Here is an 18,153-nt window from a genome sequence, read left to right on the forward strand (position 1 = left end):
GAGCATTGTGCTGAATGTCAGGTACTGGTTTGGGTGCTGGGATAGAGCCATAAATGAAACAGACCTCTGCTCCCTACTCTGGTGAGAGAGATGGACAATTAAATACTAAAGTGGAATGGATGTAAATCATGTCAGATGGGGAAAAGGGTACAATTATGTCATTGGGGATGAATGTCGTAGGGAGAGTTCAAGCAAGGAAAGGGGGCATGGAGTACCGCAGGTGCTTTGCAGGGAGGTGCCTCCTGGGGGTGCCACTGAGTAGAGATGTAGGTAGAGTGGGAAGGTGCCCTTGTTGCCATCTCCAGGAAGCTCTAGGGGTTGGGGGACTGGAGCCTGGAGTTTGCTCAGCATGCTTGACAATGGGAAGGTGACCAGTGTGGCAATGGCAGAGTCAGACAGAAGTGGAGAATAGGGGATGGTGGAAGGCCATCAAGGAGGTCATCAGTTCTTTAGTGTCTAAACCATGTTGGACATTAGAGACCAGGTAGCGCTTAGGTTTTTTGTGTTTAGTGCTACTTGATTGTTGTTGTTGTTGTGCGTCCTTCTAATGAGTCTCTTGGACGTTAGGAAACTCTGTGAAAGAACTTAAGACATGGAGAGGATCAGAGTACATGCAGAATGCTGATTGTTTTTAAAGGAATTTGTTAATGACACAGTTTGGTTCCCAAGAGTAAACATAACAATCTGTTAGGGATTAGAGTGGAATTTTGATGATAACTTGCTAAAGGATGCAGGAATGCCCTAATCCTACCTTGAAAATCACCACCCCTGTTCTAGGTTCCTAAGGTAGCCAAATACACAGGGAAGAATAGCAAATAAGTCCTGGAATACCTTTAATCGTTAGCTGGCCTGGGCCCCCCACCCCAGTGCAGGGCTCTTTGCTAGAGCTGGTGTGAATCCTGCAGTTAGGCTCCAGATCATTTGTGGATGTTATTTATTAAGCATGTGGCTGTTATTACTAAATAGACCCAAGGTATGACAAACACAGTTATGAAGAGAGAAAGCAGGACATCTGGGACTTTTGGCAATCAGAGTTTACTGCTGCCAACTCATGGAAGAGAGAGCAGTAGAGGGAAAGGTGGATGCTGAGATGAGCATCTATGAGGAGCTACAGGCAGAGGAGAGGAATCGACATGATGACCACACACATCATCAAGCACTCAGCTGCAGAGAAGCCAGTGTCACATGTGGTTGCCTGGCTTTTCAACCTAGCAATGACCTTGCCATCTGTCACCTGTAGCATTATGATACCCTGACCTGCAGATTAACAGTTCCTCTGCATAGGGTGTAATGGGAAAGGTTGGAGAATGGGGCTGAGGGTCAGAGGTTGACCACCCAGCATTAGAAAAGGTACTGGAGGCTGCCCACCTTCTCCTGTCGACTCTGTGTCTGTCTCTTTCTCTCTCTTCCTTCTGAAAAATCTGTGATATGCTTAAGGCTTTGAAAAGGGGCACATTCTAAGGTTTAAGGGTACAGTCTCGACCAGATGGGTCTTTACAAACTGGCAGGAATTTCTAGTATCTTATCAGCCACCCTTGGATTCCAGAACAGTCTGTCTGCAAGCTCCTTGCCTTTCTCAGGAACTCTGGACAACATCTTTTTGTGTCAAAATCCTCCTTCAGTCAGGCTTCATGGTCAAGGCTGAAAGCTGCCACCTTTGCATTCCCACACATTCTTGGTTTCTTGAGCACATTCCCATCAGTCATCCAATTGCAAGTCCCACTTTCAGTTTTTCTCTCATCGATCTGTTGGCCTAATAGCATCATTCAGCTTATTGTAATGATGACTGCACACACCATTTCCATTCTATCATCAACATCATAATCACCATAGATGCAGTTATTAATAACCAACCATGAATACCCCATACTTTCAGTAATATTATCTACTTGGCATCACGTGCTTGCCAGGTACCAGTTCCAGGGAGAACACCCTACGGGTAGCCAAATACCCTACGGGAAATTGAATGCATTCTGTCTTTTTCCCTGTGTGCATGCGTGTGTATGCTTGTGTGTGCACATGTCCATGTGCGTGTGTGTTTCAGAACGGGACATGAGTTTAATTATAAAGAGGTGCTTATGTTGCCTTCTGATCTAGGGGGTTGTGGAAGAGATTTTGTTAGTGGATAGGATTCCAACCATATCTAATACCTGTAACAGAGCTTGGAGACTAGAAAATTCTTTGTCAATATTTGTTGTTAAATATGTAACCACTCCCCTCCACTGCAGCCTCTAGTGTTTTCCAGCGGCTTCCTTCCCCCCCCCCCCCCCCCACAAAATGTTATACCCTACTCCCTGGAACCTGTGAAAATGATATTCAAAAGGGACTCTGCAGATGTGATTATAGTTATGGACCTTAAGATAGGGAGAGTGACCCTGATTATTCAGGGCCCACACAAGCCCTTAAAAACAGAATTTACTCTGGCTAGAGAGAGAAATGTGGCAGAGGGGGAAGTTAATAGATTTCTAAGAATATGTGACATACAGTGCAAGGGGCCTTAACTGTCTTGGAGAGGCTCCCAGCTGACACCAGCAAGGAGGCAGAACCTCAGTCCTTCAACCACGAAGAGCTAAATTCTGCCAACCACCTGAATGAGCTTGGGAGCAGTTTCTTCCTAGAGTCTTCCAATAAAAGCCCAGATGATTGACACCTTGATTTGGGCCTTGTGAAGCCCACAACAGAGAAACTAGCCAAACTAATATGGGCTTCTGACTACAGAGCAGTGAGATAATAAACTTGTGTTGTTTGAAGTACTTTGTGGTATTTGTTATGAAGCATGCATATATGCATATACTTTGTGGTATTTGTCATGAAGTATGCATGTATATTTGTTATGAAGTATGCATACATTTGTTATGTATACATATGTATGTATACATCATATACATAGATGAATGCACTATACAATGCACAGCAGAGTTCAAGATCCTTCTGGACTGGTCTCTGACCCACTTTTCTACTTCTGCTTCCTATTATTTTCCTCCATAAACTCCATGCCCCAGCTACAAAAGACATGTCACCATTCCATTGATCCAATAGCCCTGTATTCTTACCTGTGCTTTCATTACTAAAAGCTTACATTGGGCCTTTCCCCTCCTTTCTGCCTGGAAACACCCTCCTCAATGTTATAGGCTAATGGATCTGGCAACGGACAGTTTCAGAAGGCAAGCTACATACATAGCATTAGTAGATATCTGCTTATCAAAAATAAAAATAACATTTTATTTAGCAAGCATTTTTGAATACCTACTGTGCTCCTGAAGCTGGATATGAGGCAGTGAAGAGCTTTCTAACAAAAATATTGCTTGGCATTCCTTTTTCATAAGATGTGATGTGATAATAGATTTTTCCTTCAGTGATAATTGAGGGACGCTAGTTGAGAAATAAATATCTGTAAAAATGAAAGGCACTGTAGATGTGATTGACTCAGTTGATTATAACTCTTTCATTTTAAAGATGAAGAGAGGGCAGCCGCGGTGGCTCAGTGGTTTAGTGCCGCCTTCAGCCCAGGGTGTGATCCTGGAGACCCAGGATCGAGTCCCACGTTGGGCTCCCTGCATGGAGCCTGCTTCTCCCTCTGCCTGTGTCTCTGCCCCTCTCTTTCTCTGTGTTTCTCATGAATAAATAAATAAACAAATCTTAAAAAAAATAAAGATCACGATGGAGAAGTATTTGGATACCTCTGTGTTCATATACAAGTTTTGTTTGTTGAAATTTTTAAAGAGTAAAATATAGAAGAGTGCCCTCTCTTTACTACTGTGGCTCTCTATGCTTGATCCAATAGAGGCTTGCTACCCCTAACAACCGAGGCATTTACCTCCTGTAATTATTCATAAACAGTAACTGGGAAATAACTCTAGAAATCCTGACCTGAACATGATGAACTTCTAACTTGTATATCTAAACCTGAGTGTGTCTTTTTTCCAGATATCTCTTTCCATTTGGGCAGCAAGACAGCCCATGAGGCTTTGCCACCTTGGAGTTGGAGATTCTATCATTCAAGATTGATTTATTCCTTTTCTTCAAATTTTTGGTGCCCAAATGTTCTGTGTTGCAACTTTCTTCTAACTTCTTTTCTCTACACAGTCAAGCAACAACTTTTATTGCTAATTCTTTTTTGTATTCTCACCAGTGAAGTATCTTAAACATGATGGGACTGAATTTTTAGGGCCTTAGACTTAATAAACAGGTCATTACCACTATTTACTAATCTGGACTCATTAACAGAGCTCATTGCTTTTCACCTTGCCACGACATAATGAGGCTATTAATTAATGCAAGAGATGTAAGTGTCCTGGGTTTTCTTTAATGCCATCTGGGGAGATGACTAGGTCTTTGGTCATAATTCTGTTAAATGTTTCCAAGGGGATACATTTCAGTCACTGTGAAATGATATTTTCCTTCAATATAAACTTGCTTTTCTCTTAAAATGGGCTATTTTAAGGTCCCTAAAATTCGCAGTTGTAATCCACCCGGTGCCTTATTCAGCTAAACAGTGGGGTAGTGGGGTATAGCAGTTAAAAGCATAGGCTGGAGTCAGACTGCCTGGGTTTAAATCCTGGGTTTTGCAAGTTATTTAATCTCTCTTTACCTTTTTTTTTTTTTTCCCCAATCTGGACAAGTATGAGGATTAAATTCATACATGTAAAATGCTTAAGACAGAATCTGACACATAGTGAGTTTTTCATATGTAAGAGAAGTTATTTATATTCATTTAATCCTGAGAAATAGCTTTTGGCATCTATTGTGTAAGAGGCACAGTTTGGTAGTATGCATTTTCTAGGATGGGGTTACAAGTTGAAGTGTCTGCACCCTACAAAATTTACATGTTGAAATCCTAAGCCCCAATACCTCAGAATGTGACCTTATTTGGAGATAGGATCTTTATAGAGTTAAGCGAGGTCATTAGAGTGGACCCTAATGCAGTATGACTAGTGTCCTTATAAAAAGGGGGTCTTTGGATACAGAGACATGTGTAGGAAGAAGACAATGTAATGAAAAGGGAGAAAGTGGCCATCTACAAGCCAAAGAGAGAAACTTGAAACAGATTTTTCCCTCACAGCCCTCAAAAGGAAGCAACCCTACCAACACATTGTTTTTGGACTTCTAGCCTCCAGAGGTGTGGGAAAAGAAATTTTTGCTGTTTAAGCCACCTAGTGGTGGTACTTTGTTATGGCTACCTTAGGAAACATGGTTATGATAACCTGGAATCACTGTCCCCAGGGAGTATATAACCTGGTAGAAGGGATGTATTCCATAGGGCTTTGGTCACAAGCAACAGAAATTCAGCAGATCTTGCTTAAACGAATAGGAAAACAAAAAGATGAACTTATAAAGATACAGATGTATTGCAGTAAAGCCTAAGGGCAAGATTATAGCTGGCACATAAACATCAAGACTACTCATCTCTTGTCTCTGCCCCTCTCTTAGAGACTGTGACATTTTCCCCTCTGCCTCCTTTTTTTCTGTACTTTCCCAATCCAGATAGCAGAAAACATGGTCTTTGGTTATACTCAGGTTTTGTATATTAAATACAGCCTGTAGAAAGAAACTGTGTGAATCACTCAGCAGTTTTAAATTCTAATACAAGGGCACCTTATTCCTCCACCCTGGGTCAAGTGCCAGCCCCATCAGCTGTGACTGAGGGGCTGAGAACTATTTCAATGCACAGCTCTGGTGCTTCTACTGTAACCATGTAGGTGGATGAGGGAGGGGCTATGACCAAAAGAGGTAGCAGTGGGCAGATGATGAGGAGGACTCCATTAACAGTGATAAGCAATCACTAGCTGTGATGTCATACTACTGCATAACCTGAAGCTGGAGAAATCTAGGGAAAATGTTATATTGAACAGCCTTTGGCCTCATGTAGTCCTGAAGCTGGAGTTGCTTCTTCCACTTTCAAGGAAGTAGAAATTAGTAGTGGCTAATAGCATGGGTCTGTGAATCGGAGACATAAGAGTTTCAATCCAACTTTGCCTTTTATTATGTGACCTTGTACATAGCACCATGCTTGTGCACCTTGGATTCCTCATGTTTCAGAAAGGGAAGTAAAACATTATCAACTTCCTAAGATTCAGGTGAGATATAAGTGTATACTTGGCACATACAAGTACCCAATAAATGTTAATAGTTTTTAGCATCGTTATTTTTTTACGAATCCTTTTGTGTTTTGCTTTCTCCTTCAGGCTGAATTCTCAGAGTTGAACCTAGCTGCCTATGTTACTGGGGGCTGTATGGTGGACATGCAAGTCATGAGAAATGGGACCAAGGTTGTGAGGTAAGGAGGACTGAGATATAGAAAACCTTCATTTGAGAGGCATGTGTGTGGGTACCTCACAGAGCTAACCCCTCTGTCTGCTGCCTCTGACCTGACTCCCACACCACATGTACTTTCACATACTGAGTGTTACTTTCAAAGAGTTTTAGGTGTCGTTGTGATTGGAATTACTAGCCACACAAATAATATGGAGAAGCAATGGTGGTGTGCTGGAACGAGCCCTGAGCTTGCAGAGAAAAGACTGGAGCATTTATGGCTTTGTGACGCTATTTCAGGTATATTATTTAGTCTCTATTACCCTCAGATTCCCATCTGCAGCATGACGATTGCAACACTCAAGTAAGAGACATGTATGTGAGGGTGCCCTGTTCATTCTAAAGTGCTATACAAATGTAAGGGTTTATTAGAATGAGCTACAGCCTGCTTCCAGCATATGGCAGACTAAATGTTCGAAGAATCCCCTCCTAGGACATCAAACCTAAAAGTACTGTATATACCATTTTCCAAAGAATCTGTTTATAATGTATGCTGAGCTTGAAGAGGAGTAAGGGAATTCTGCAGAAGCCCAGAAAAGTCAAGAAAGTACAAATCCACAGAAGAGATAGAGTTGTGTTATATACTTCTACCTATTAACATATTTCTACCTATATTTCTAATATTAATATATTAACCAGAATAATACGGACCAGGTCTCCTGAGGATTTAGCTGGGGGAGAAATAGGATTCAGATTTGGGGAAGTAAGGAAAACAGGAAGAACTTTTGAGGAAGAGGGGGCATTGGTTTTGAGCCTTGTCAGTGGTAGAATATGGGCATTCTCTGCATCATAAGGGTAGGAAACAGTCTTTGTAAATGCAGACAGGCAAAAAAAGAGAGCATGTTTGGAAAATTATGATAATTCAACTAATTCAGCCATCATTTACTGAGAGACTACCATGTGCCAAGAAAGACGTTATTTGGCTATTTCTAATAATGATGGGCTAGATTATTTGGACCAACCTTGCCACTGAAAACAACTTAAAAAACTGGTTTTAAATAATGATCATCTTGAAAGTCTTCAAAGAGTTGGCAAGACATTAAGGAATTACCAAGAAGAGAATAATGAGGAAAAGGAAACCCAGAAAGATGAATAAGTACAAAAGTTACCTTTTTCTTGAGAGCATTTGCGAAGTCTAGCAAATTTGAAAATTGATTTTGATAGCCTAGCAGGAACAAGGGAGACAGAGGTCAATGTCCAAGGCCACACAAGGTGGGGAAAGTAATGATAGCCCCCCCACAATAAGCTGAAACCCCAAAGGACCACATCTTCAAGATAAATGAGAATTCTAAGTACATGAGTCCTCACAAGTAATTGCAGTTTAAATTGCAGTTTGATTGAACTTCTAGGCAGCCTTAAACTTGGTTTATGGTGATCCCAAACATGCCAGACATAAAAGCAAATTGTATGTAGAGGAAGGTACTTTCATCCTAGGCTTGATAAATTTTTTTTAGAATAGCTAGCATAAAGCCAAAGACAACCAGGCACAGACACCACGAATGAGAAGAAACAGAAACAATAGACAACAGAAAGAGACCCTGAAAGATGTAAGGTACTGGACTTATCAGATAGCAGTTCTTTAAAAAAATAATAATTAAGTTGAAAAAAATCAGATTTGAAGATATCTTCTAGAAATAGAAAACATAGTAATAAAAAGTGACACAACCATTTTTTTAAAAAAACAAATACAACTTCTAGACTTGAAAACTATAATAATCAAAATTGTTGGATGTGTTGTGTTTAGCAGCATATTACACACCATTGAAAAGGTGATAATGAAGTAAAAGTTGAGCTGAAGAAATCTAATGAAGCACAGAGAGAAAAAGATGAGAAATGCAGGAGAGTTGATCAGATCTTTTGAGAAAATCTTACATTTAAACAATCTCAAAACGAGATGGAGCAGAGGCAATATCTTAAAAATTGATGTTTGAGAATCTTTCAGAAAGTTACCAAACCACCAAAACCAGAAGCTCAGCAAATTTCAAGCAGGATCAATAAAAAGAATTATACACCAACACGCAATAGTGTAAGTACAGAAAGATGAAGAAAAAGCATCTTAAAAACAGCCAGAGAGAAAAAGGCAGATTCTTTATTGGAGTAACAGACTGAAAGCTCCCAGGCAGCAGTGGTAGAATGACATCTTCAAGATGCCAAAAGAAAATAATTGCCAAGCTCTAATTTCATCTTCAGGGAAACATTTTTTATGAATAAAGGCAAAATGAAAACATTTAGACAGAGAATACCCTCACTAAGGGAAGAGTTTAAAGAACATGCTTTAGGCAAAAAGAAAATGATTCTGGAATAATATAGAGCTGCAAAAAGATATGTACAACAAAGAAGGTGGTAAATATTAATAAATATTGTCTTCAAATAATATCTATAATAATAATCTATAATGTCTTATAGATTTAAAAAATATGTGAAGAATTAAAATACATGACAGTAAGATAGTAGGGACTGGGAGAAAATAGAATTAAGGTGCTCTGAGGCCATTGTATTGTCAAGGAGGTAAGTAAACATATTGATTAATAATAGGCTTTGAAAAGTCAGAGATGAATGAGGTAGTTATACTGGGGTAATTATGTAAAAAAAAAAAAAAAGAATGCAGTAAAACTTAAAAGCTATAAGGGAGGGAGGGGCACCTGGGTGGCTCAGTCAGTTAATTCTCCAACTCTTGATTTTAGCTCAGGTCATGATTTCAGGACCTTGGTATTGGGCTCTGCATTGAGCTCTGTGCTCAGCGTGGAGTCTGCTTGTTCCTCTCTTCTGCTCCTTTCCGCCACCCTGCTCTTGCTCTCTCTCAAATAAATACATAAAGCATTTTTTTTTTAAAAAAAAAAAGCTATAAGAGAGGGAAAAGAAGAAATAGTAAAAGAAGACATGAAAGGCAAGAAAAACCAACATAGAATGTGTATTACAAATAAAATAAGGCGGTAGATTTAAATCCAGATATATAAGCAGACTGATATAAATGGCCTGTACAGCAGTGCTGGTTATAAAGTACTGAAAATTTTCTATACAAGTTGGTCAATAGCTTCTGCTCATAACCCAATGAATACCTTCAGCTACACTTACCCCATGGATGGGCATGACCACTGGGCTGCTCTTTTGTTCCCCAGTTCACCACACTTCTGTCCTCAAGCACACATCCTTATTCTTCCCATGGTCAGAGGATGCCCAAACATTGTAGGGAAGGCACACCCTTGGAAGCAGTGGTGGAGAGAGAAAATGCCTGGTTTCTTCTGTCCCTTCAAGGCTATAAATGTCTGAGTCCACTGGAGTCGCCCTCTCATGGTCACTTGTGAGAACTACAACCTTCAGAAAGTATCCTGTAAGTTAAACTATTTGCTATCAGGAGTATATATCATTAATTGCATTAAGTATAAAAGGACTGAATGCTGTAATTTATAGGGCATCTGCATCAGAATTTTCACAGTAGGTTTTTAAAAATCCAGCTATATTCTATTCAAGATATTTATCTAAAACATAGGAATATAAAATTTTGAAAGTTAAAGGATGGAAAAAAAATATATATATATACCATTTAACTGAAAAGAAAGCTAGGTGATGTAGCTGTACTAATATCAGGGGGGAAAAAGAGATTGAAAAACATTACTAGGGCAAAGGAAGTAATGCATTATCATAAAGATAAGAAAGAGACTAATTTTAAATTTATGAGCACCAAACAAATGCCTCAAATTATACTTCAGAAATTATCAAATTTATCTGTGCTTATGCCCCACTCTATCTGGGAAAGGAACTGAATTGTCTTATTTTGTAATATATAGAAACAAGAATGTCCATCCTATTAGACCTCAAATTTGGCTACAGATTAGAATTATCTAGGAAGTGTTTTAAAATTCTGATGGCCAGGCAATATGCTAAACCAGTTTCGCCAGAATCTCTGAAGGTGGATTTGGGAATCTGTAGTTTTTACACTCCCTAGGTGTTTCCAGTGTGTAGGCCGATGGAGAACCTCCCCAGAAAGCTCTCACATCGGCCCTGCACTGGGTCTGGGTCAGCTGGGGCTACGTGTGCTGCCTGACACAGAGACAGGGAAAAGTGCCATGTGATGATGAAAACAGAGTGAAGTGATGTATCTACAAGCCAAGGAAAGCCAATGATTGCTATCAGTCACCCTGAGGGAGGGACAGACATGGAACAAATTCCCTCTCAGCCCTCAGAAGAAACCAATTCTGCTGACACCTATATTTCAGAATTTTAGCCTCCAAAATTGTGAGAGAACACTTTCCTATTGTTTTAAGCCATCCAGTCTGTGGTACATTGCTTAGGTGGCCCTAGAAAACTAATACAGTAGTGCTTTCCAAATTTTAAGTGCCTGTCAACTCCCTAAAGACCTTGTTAAAATGCATATTTCCATTCATTAGGTCTTCGAATAATAGCACCTGAGATCCTGAATTACCTACAGGCTCCCAAGTGAAGCTAATGCTGTCAGACCTGAAGCCTCAGCTTGAGCAGCAAGGGTATGGGCAAGCTCCCAGAGGCTGCTAGTGTTGGTAGAAGACCATACCTTGAGTAACCAGAGCTGTGAGGGCAGTGCCAATATAGCCAAAGCACTGGGTTCAGGGTCCATGCAGCTGTTGAGATTTATTCTGTCCAAGTCCAGGATGGTGCTTACAGTCAGCTGGACAGCTTGTTTTGGCAAGCCACAAGTTCACAGACCTGAGAGAATGTGCATACAAACCAGGTAGCTCCAGCCCAACTCACGATGTATCCTGCAGGAAGGGACGGAGTCAGTAGGAATCTTCCTCTGCCACATAGTACTGTTTCAAGCCCAGCTGTGGTCTACCAAAGTAGGAACGTTGAGCAGAGTTCTTGACTTGCAATATACGCTTTCAAAGAGACTTAGGTGTTGCACTGAAAATGACTTTAATCACTTTCAAATGTGCAGTATGAGCAAGGCCTACATTTTCTGAAGTCATGCTTATAAGAAGTGCCTTCAGAAAAGTTGACCAGAATGGATGGTAGAGCAGACCACAGCTGGTTTTCTCCAGCATCCATCCTTTCTACTCTGAGGCACAACATCTAGATTTTTCATATGGGTGACCCCTTCCCAGTATACAGTCTGTGTGGTGTCTAGAGCTGATGTCATTTGGTGTCAGACTGAATCAGAATATTGTAATGGGATCTAAGACAAGCCAATGAGGATCCATTGTGAGGCTTTTACTGGAACCCTTGAGTGGGAGACACAAGTGCATTCTGCTGGGGCTGCTGAGCTGGTGGGACGGATACCTCGAGCTGCTGGTGGCCATCTCTTTTTTCCCTTGAGGTTTTGCTAGGGTTGAAGCCAAGGCAAAGGAAAGTATAGCCAAGGGAGGGACAGAGAGTGAATGACCCGATGATGTTATTGAAGGCCCTGGATCCAGATTCATCTCCAAACCTTAGCCAAAAAATATCCCTTTTTGATTAAGCCAGCTTGAATTACACATACAAAATTCATGAATTTTTATTTAACAAACACTTTATAGCATTTCCTACGTGCAAGGCACTGTTCCAAGCACTTAACATGTATTGACTCATTTCATCCTTTCAGCAACTCTATAAGGTATGTACTATTATAATCCACATTTTCTAGATAAGAAGGCTGAAGCACCAGTGAGTTGGGTAATGGAATCAAGGTCTCCAGCCGGTAAGTGGCAAAGCTAGTATTTAGACCTAGGCAGTTTGACCTCAGAGCCCCTGTGGGGCACCACTTCACTGGACCCACCTCTTCAGCACGGGGGAGACTGCTTCATAGAGCTGCTTAAAGAGGCAGTATGTTCCTCCTTATGAGTGTTGTGCAAAAGTACCACAGCCATCTGGTAGGAAAATATTGAGAAGATTCATGCACCTGACTTTTAGTCGGTAGGAATTTACTGAAATGAAAGGACACTAATTAGTGTCCTTAGATAAACATGAAACATATGAAAGAATAAAATTCATCGATAAAGTTTAAGTATTTGGTCAGATGCAGAATATTCTAATAATGTAATACTAGTGTGTAAGTCACTTTTAATGCTCATATAATATTTCGTCTTTTTTTTTTTTAAAAAGTTTCGTGTCTTTTAAATGACTATTTAAAAAACTATAGCTATACTAATTTGTTAATGAATATACAATATAAAAAGATGTGAATTGCAACCTCAAAAACATAAAATGTAGGAAGAGAGAAGTACAAAAGAATCTGTATATGATCAAAGTTAAGTAGTTATGGCTTAAAATAGACTGTTATTAACTATAAGATGTTTTATGTAAGCTCCATGGTAACCATAAAGCAAAAACTTATAGGAGATACACAAAACAGAAAAAAGAAAAATTCAAAACATACCACTATAGAAAATGTTCAGCCATAAAGGAACACAGCAAGAGAAGAAGAAAAGAACAAAAGAACTACAAACCAGCCAGAAAACAATTAACAAAATGGCAATAGTAAGTCCTTACCTATTAATAACGACTTTAAAAGTAAATGGATTAAATTCTGCAAAAGACACAGAGTGACTGAATGAATTAAAAAACAAAAACAAAAACAAAAAACCCCCAAGATCCTGCAATACGCTGCCTATAGGAAAGTTTAAAAACACTTATTTTAAAGATATACATAGGCTGAAAGTAAGGGGATGGAAAAGGATATTCCATGCTAATGAAAACCAACAGAAGTGTCACTATACCTATATTAAACAAAATAGGCTTTATGTCAAAAACTGTAACAAGAGACAACAATGGACATTATATAATGATAAAGGAGTCAGATCATCAAGAGGATATAGCAAATGTATTATTATCTATGCACCCAACATCAGAACATCTAAATATAAAAAGCAAATATTAACAAGTCTGAAGGAAGAAATAAACAGCAGTACAAAAAAAAATAAACAGCAGTACAATAATAGTAGAGAACTTCAGTACCCTTAAGTTACATCACTGAGACAGAAAATCAGTAAGATAACATTGGACTTGAATTACACTTTAGATCAGATAGACCTAACAGAAGGACACAGCACTGCATGCAATTGCAACAAAATATATATTCTTCTCAAATGCACAAGAAACATTCTCCAGGATAGATTATGTAAGTTAGAAAATAAATTTTAGCAAATTTAAGAAAATTGAAATAATATCAAGTATCTTTTTAGACCACAATTGCATGAAACTAGAAAAAAAAATAACAGAAGTAAAACTAAAAAAAAAAAAAAAATCTGCACAGTAAAGGAAGCAATCAACAACATGAAAAGACAACATTCAGAATGGGGAAAATATTTGCAAATCACCTGTCTGGTAAAGGGGTTAATATCCCAAATATATAAGGAACCGATACAACTGCAGAGCAAAAGACCAAATATCCAAATTTTTTAAATGGACAAAGGACCGGAGTTGACATTTTTCTTTTTTTTTTTAATTTAATTTTTTTTATTGGAGTTCAATTTGCCAACATATAGCATAACACCCAGCGCTCATCCCACTAAGTGCCCCCCTCAGTGCCCATCACCCAGTCACCCCAACCCCCCGCCCACCTCCCCTTCCACAACCCCTTGTTCATTAGTAGACGTTTTTCTAAAGAAAACATACAAATGGTCAACTGGCACATGAAAAGATGCTCAACATCACTCATCAGGGAAATGCAAATCAAAACTACAGTGAGATACCATAGCACACCTGTTAACATGACTATTAACAAAAATGGCAAAGGGTAGCAAGTGTGGGTGAGGATGTAGGAAAAAGGGAACCCTCATGCACTATTGGTGGGAATGCAAATTGGTGCAGCCACCATGGAAAACAGTATGGAGGTTAAATTTTTAATAAAAAAATTAAAAATAGAGTTATCATATGGATCAGCAATCCCACTTCTGGGTATATATTCAAAGAAAAGAAAATATTTTGAAGCGATATTTACACTCCCACGTTTATTGCAGCATTATTCACAGTAGCCAAGATGTGAAAACAACCTACATATTTATCAGTGGATAAATGAGTAAAGACAACGTGGTATATATACAATAGAATATTATTCAGCCTTAAAAAAAAATAGGAAACCTGCCATTTGCAACAACATAGATAAACCTGGAAGACATTATGCTAAGTGAATTCAGACACACCAGGGAAATACACATGATTTCACTTGTATGTGGATTCTGAGAAAGCTAAACCCAATAGCAACAAATAATAGAATAGTAGTTATTAGGGGCTGGCAGATTTTGGGGAATGGGAAGACATTGGTTAAAGGGTACACACAGTTATAAGATGAATAAGTTCTGGGGACAATGTAGAGCATAGTGACTAGTTGATAATAACGTATACTTGAAATTTGCTGAGTGAGCAGATTTCAAGTGCTCTTAGGAGGGAAAGTGGTAAACTATGTCAGGTAAGGAGAATATTAGCTTGGTTGTGGTAATCATTTCGTAACATATACATATATCAAAACATGTTTTACACCTTAAATATATGCAGTTTTTATTGGTTAGTCACACCACGATAAAGCTGGGGCAGAGGAAGAGGCAGCACTTGGATTTGAACCGTGATTTCTGATTCAATGCCAAGTGAATTTCCAAGTGTCTTTATGTCCTGAGACTCTGTTATTCTCTTCCTCACTGTACCCACGTCCATTCCATGGCCTCTGGCCCTGTCAAGCCTACCCCAGACTGGCATGTGTGGACTCTTGAGTCTATACAGGAAGCAGCAGGACTCAGAGATTTCTCCAGACATTGAGTGTGGTGTAAGCTCATCCTGGGTATAGGATGTGTGTGTTGCTCTCCGTCAGAAATGTGTTGCTCAGATCTGAGAATCCACTTCTCTGAGCCTTCATTTCTTTATCTGTAAAAGGTAATCATATTTTACATAGTTTTGGTGAAAAGTTTACTCATTTGTTCCATAAATATTTATCAAGGGCTTGCTAGGTTGCAAGCTTTATTCCAGATATTGAGCATTGTATCAGATGGGAGCTAAGCAGAAAACAGAATTCACCCACAAATGGTTTATATAAATATTGTAACGAAGGAACCACTTACAGAGAGTAGTGTGTGGGGCTAAGGAAACGTGATGCATCCAGAATGTAACAACAGCAGGAAGCAATTATCATCCCTAGGGATGAAAGGGCAGGAGAGGAAATAGAATTAATAGATTTAATCTAGTAGGTTTCACCTAGACTTAAGCAGGAGAGTCCCGCACTTGAACCAGCAGTGGCGGAGGAACATGGCCACCTCCAGAGTCATGGTACTGAAGCAGGGTGGGCATGAGAAAGAAACACCACCACCCTTCCCTCCCCTGCCCTCCAGGCTCCTGCTGGGGCCTCAGTTCGGCCAAAGAGAAGCAGAGACTGGTGAGCGGGATTGATGCCTTCCACAGATGCCCCACAGCATGAGGGTAGGAGGCTCAAAAAGAGACTCTCTTAGGAAGTCACCACTGAACAAAGCAGACCAAGTCTCTGTTCAAGGTCAGATTCTAGTAATGTTTTATAAATAGCAAAGTATTGCATACAAGTTGGTTAAATCATCAGTAATTATAGCAATTAAAATGATAGAGTCCCTTACTCTGGTTTCTGTCAAATTCCCAAACTAGGGTGCGCTGCCAGGCAGCCCGAGGTGCTTAAGAGCAACCCAGACATCCAGGTTCTCAGTAAAGTTGCAAAATTCTATTTAGAAGGCAGAGCAGGGGCCATCCCAGGGCATGTTAAGATTCATGCTTTGTGATGGCCGTGGCTGTTCTGGGCCCAAATTCAAGACTGGCTCCACAGTGGAGTGATAACAAAGGGCAGCCGTGCCTATACAGACAGATGGGATTCAAAATGCAGGACAGGAGAAATCAGGAATGAAAAATACCCAAGGAGGCAGACGTTAATGAGGCCCCAGCCTAATTACACAAGCCCTGCTCTCAGTTTCCAGCATTAGGCAACACTAAATTACAGGCACCCGTTCAAACCACAGTGGCTGATAATGTGCATCCGCTCATTAGAAGGTCAGACCTCAGAGAGGGTTGAAGAGAGGAGCCAGAAAGCATAAGTAACACAAGACCTTGAGGAAAGGCATCAAAGACTCCGATATTCCCCCTGGTACCCACCCTAGTCTTAACCGTTTCCAGGGAAGATGCTTGGGGCAAGACAGATGTGTCAACCTGTCCCACAGGAGAGGATATTTTATTCAGTCTTAGAAGTCCAGAGTTAGAAGAGTCTCTCTTCCCTTTTCTTTGTGTCCTCATTTTACAGATGGGCAAACAGTAGCTAGGAAGGTTGGGAAGAGGGTGATTTGTTCAAACCACCTATCACATTAGCTCCTGATGAGCTCTCAACTTCCCTGTCTCTGTCCTGGGAACTCTCAAACACCCTATCAGAGCACATTGTGAAACAATGTTCCTTTACTCTTTATTTCACACATAATTGCCTAGAGTCTTCTGACCCTCATGAACCTAGAATTTAAAATTCCATTGGGCACCTGGGTGGCTCAGTCAGTTAAGCATTTGCCTTCACCTCAGGTCATGATTTCTGGGTTCTGAGATCTGAAGTCCCTCATCAGGCTTTCTGCTCATCAGGGAATCTGCTTCTCTCTCTCCCCTTCCCCACTGCTCATTCTCTCTCTCTCTCTCTCTCTCTCAAGTACACACCAGCAAGTATTATGAAGAGTGAAGGATCTGCTCCCACCTCAGTCCCTGTGCCTGTTTGGAAAAGTTCTCCCTTTAGCTCTCCTAAATGGTTACAGACCCACTGAGCATTCCCTGCTTTCCTTTCATTTATTCATTAAAGATGTGCCGGGCACAGAGGATACCACAGTGAACAAAATAGGCAATAGCCTTTGTGGAGCTGAGATCTAAATTGCAGAAAGTGGAAAACAAACAAATAAACAAATATGCATTCTAATGGCAGGTCATGAGAAGTAGTTGAAGCAAAAGAAGACCTAGAGAGGGACTGCTATTTGAGGAAGTGTGAGCTGGGAAAGTGACTTAAATAGAAATTGAAATGAAGTGAGCAGAGTGAGCCCTATGGAGTGGGAGGAGTTTCCCTCTCTCTTGGTGGCAGACATGCACATGGGTGAAGGTGAGGGATAGCTGCCTGGGGTGGGTCCAAAGCCCACCTTCCACAAGCCTCAGGGCCCTGGACCTCTGCACCTTTCTAGCTCTTGGTTTCCCAGTCTGTAAAGAGGGAAGAAGTGGTCCTTACTCCACTTGAGTGATTTGTATGAAGTAGTGATTTGTATGAAGTAGATAGAGCAGGGCCTAGTGCAGTCTTTACACTTGCTTTCTTCATCCTGAAACACTTCTGCAAATATTACCATGCCCCACCTTCTCACTTTCTTTCAAATTCCTGATCAAATCCTGCCTCCTCAGAGAGACTTGCCAGACTATATATTATCTCTGCTCTCGAGGCCTAACTGAACACTTTTTTCTTTAAGCATTTATTCCTGCTTGAAATTATAGATGATTGGTAGGTGGCCAGCTAGCTAGACAATAGATAGCTAACATAATATAAATAAGATGTAATAGATTTTATTGTATTATTTTCTAGGACAGAAGACTGTAGGCAGGGACTTTGTTTTGTTATTACTGTATTCTCAGGCCCTAGAACACTGCCTATCACATATAATAAGGTTCTCAATAACTATTTGTTCAGTAAGTAAAGGAATGAACCAGCCTTCAACTGATCATTATTGTTTAATTCCCCTGTCTCCCACTGGACTGGACCTTCCTTGAGGATCAGGTTAAGGACTCTTTTTCTGAATTGTACCCCCAGTGCCTGGCAAAGTGCCTAAATCTTTGCTGAAAGCATTCAGGACCAGCCGACTCTTCGAATGAATAAGAATCCCACAACTTTGCAAAGTAAAGCAGTAGCTTGCACTGGGCGCGGACTTGCTGACCAGC

At 40.2% G+C, this 18,153-nt stretch overlaps 1 protein-coding gene and 2 long non-coding RNA genes across 7 annotated transcripts in view; 1 reads left to right on the forward strand and 2 right to left on the reverse strand.

Moving 5' to 3' along the window:
* Nucleotides 1-9,562, reverse strand: part of LOC112668956 (uncharacterized) — a 64,557-nt gene extending 54,995 nt beyond the window's left edge. The window contains exon 1 of the long non-coding RNA XR_003141971.3: nucleotides 9,388-9,562. This is a non-coding gene — a long non-coding RNA (uncharacterized LOC112668956). The remainder of the gene's footprint in view (nucleotides 1-9,387) is intronic.
* The window catches only part of SYN3 (synapsin III), a 452,538-nt gene that overhangs the window by 77,993 nt on the left and 356,392 nt on the right, over nucleotides 1-18,153 (forward strand). For all 4 annotated transcript variants that reach the window (XM_049115333.1, XM_025461487.3, XM_049115335.1 and 1 more), the window contains one exon: nucleotides 6,186-6,277. In XM_049115333.1, coding sequence (XP_048971290.1) covers nucleotides 6,186-6,277 — 92 coding nt within the window. The remainder of the gene's footprint in view (nucleotides 1-6,185; nucleotides 6,278-18,153) is intronic.
* LOC112668959 (uncharacterized) overlaps nucleotides 13,848-18,153 on the reverse strand; it is a 32,274-nt gene continuing 27,968 nt past the window's right edge. For both annotated transcript variants that reach the window (XR_003141974.3, XR_003141973.3), the window contains exons 5-6: nucleotides 15,315-15,387; nucleotides 13,848-15,120 (exon numbers count right to left, since the gene is read on the reverse strand). This is a non-coding gene — a long non-coding RNA (uncharacterized LOC112668959). The remainder of the gene's footprint in view (nucleotides 15,121-15,314; nucleotides 15,388-18,153) is intronic.

This window comes from Canis lupus, chromosome 10 (assembly GCF_003254725.2).
Source record: "Canis lupus dingo isolate Sandy chromosome 10, ASM325472v2, whole genome shotgun sequence".
NCBI classification, from domain to species: Eukaryota; Metazoa; Chordata; class Mammalia; order Carnivora; family Canidae; genus Canis; species Canis lupus.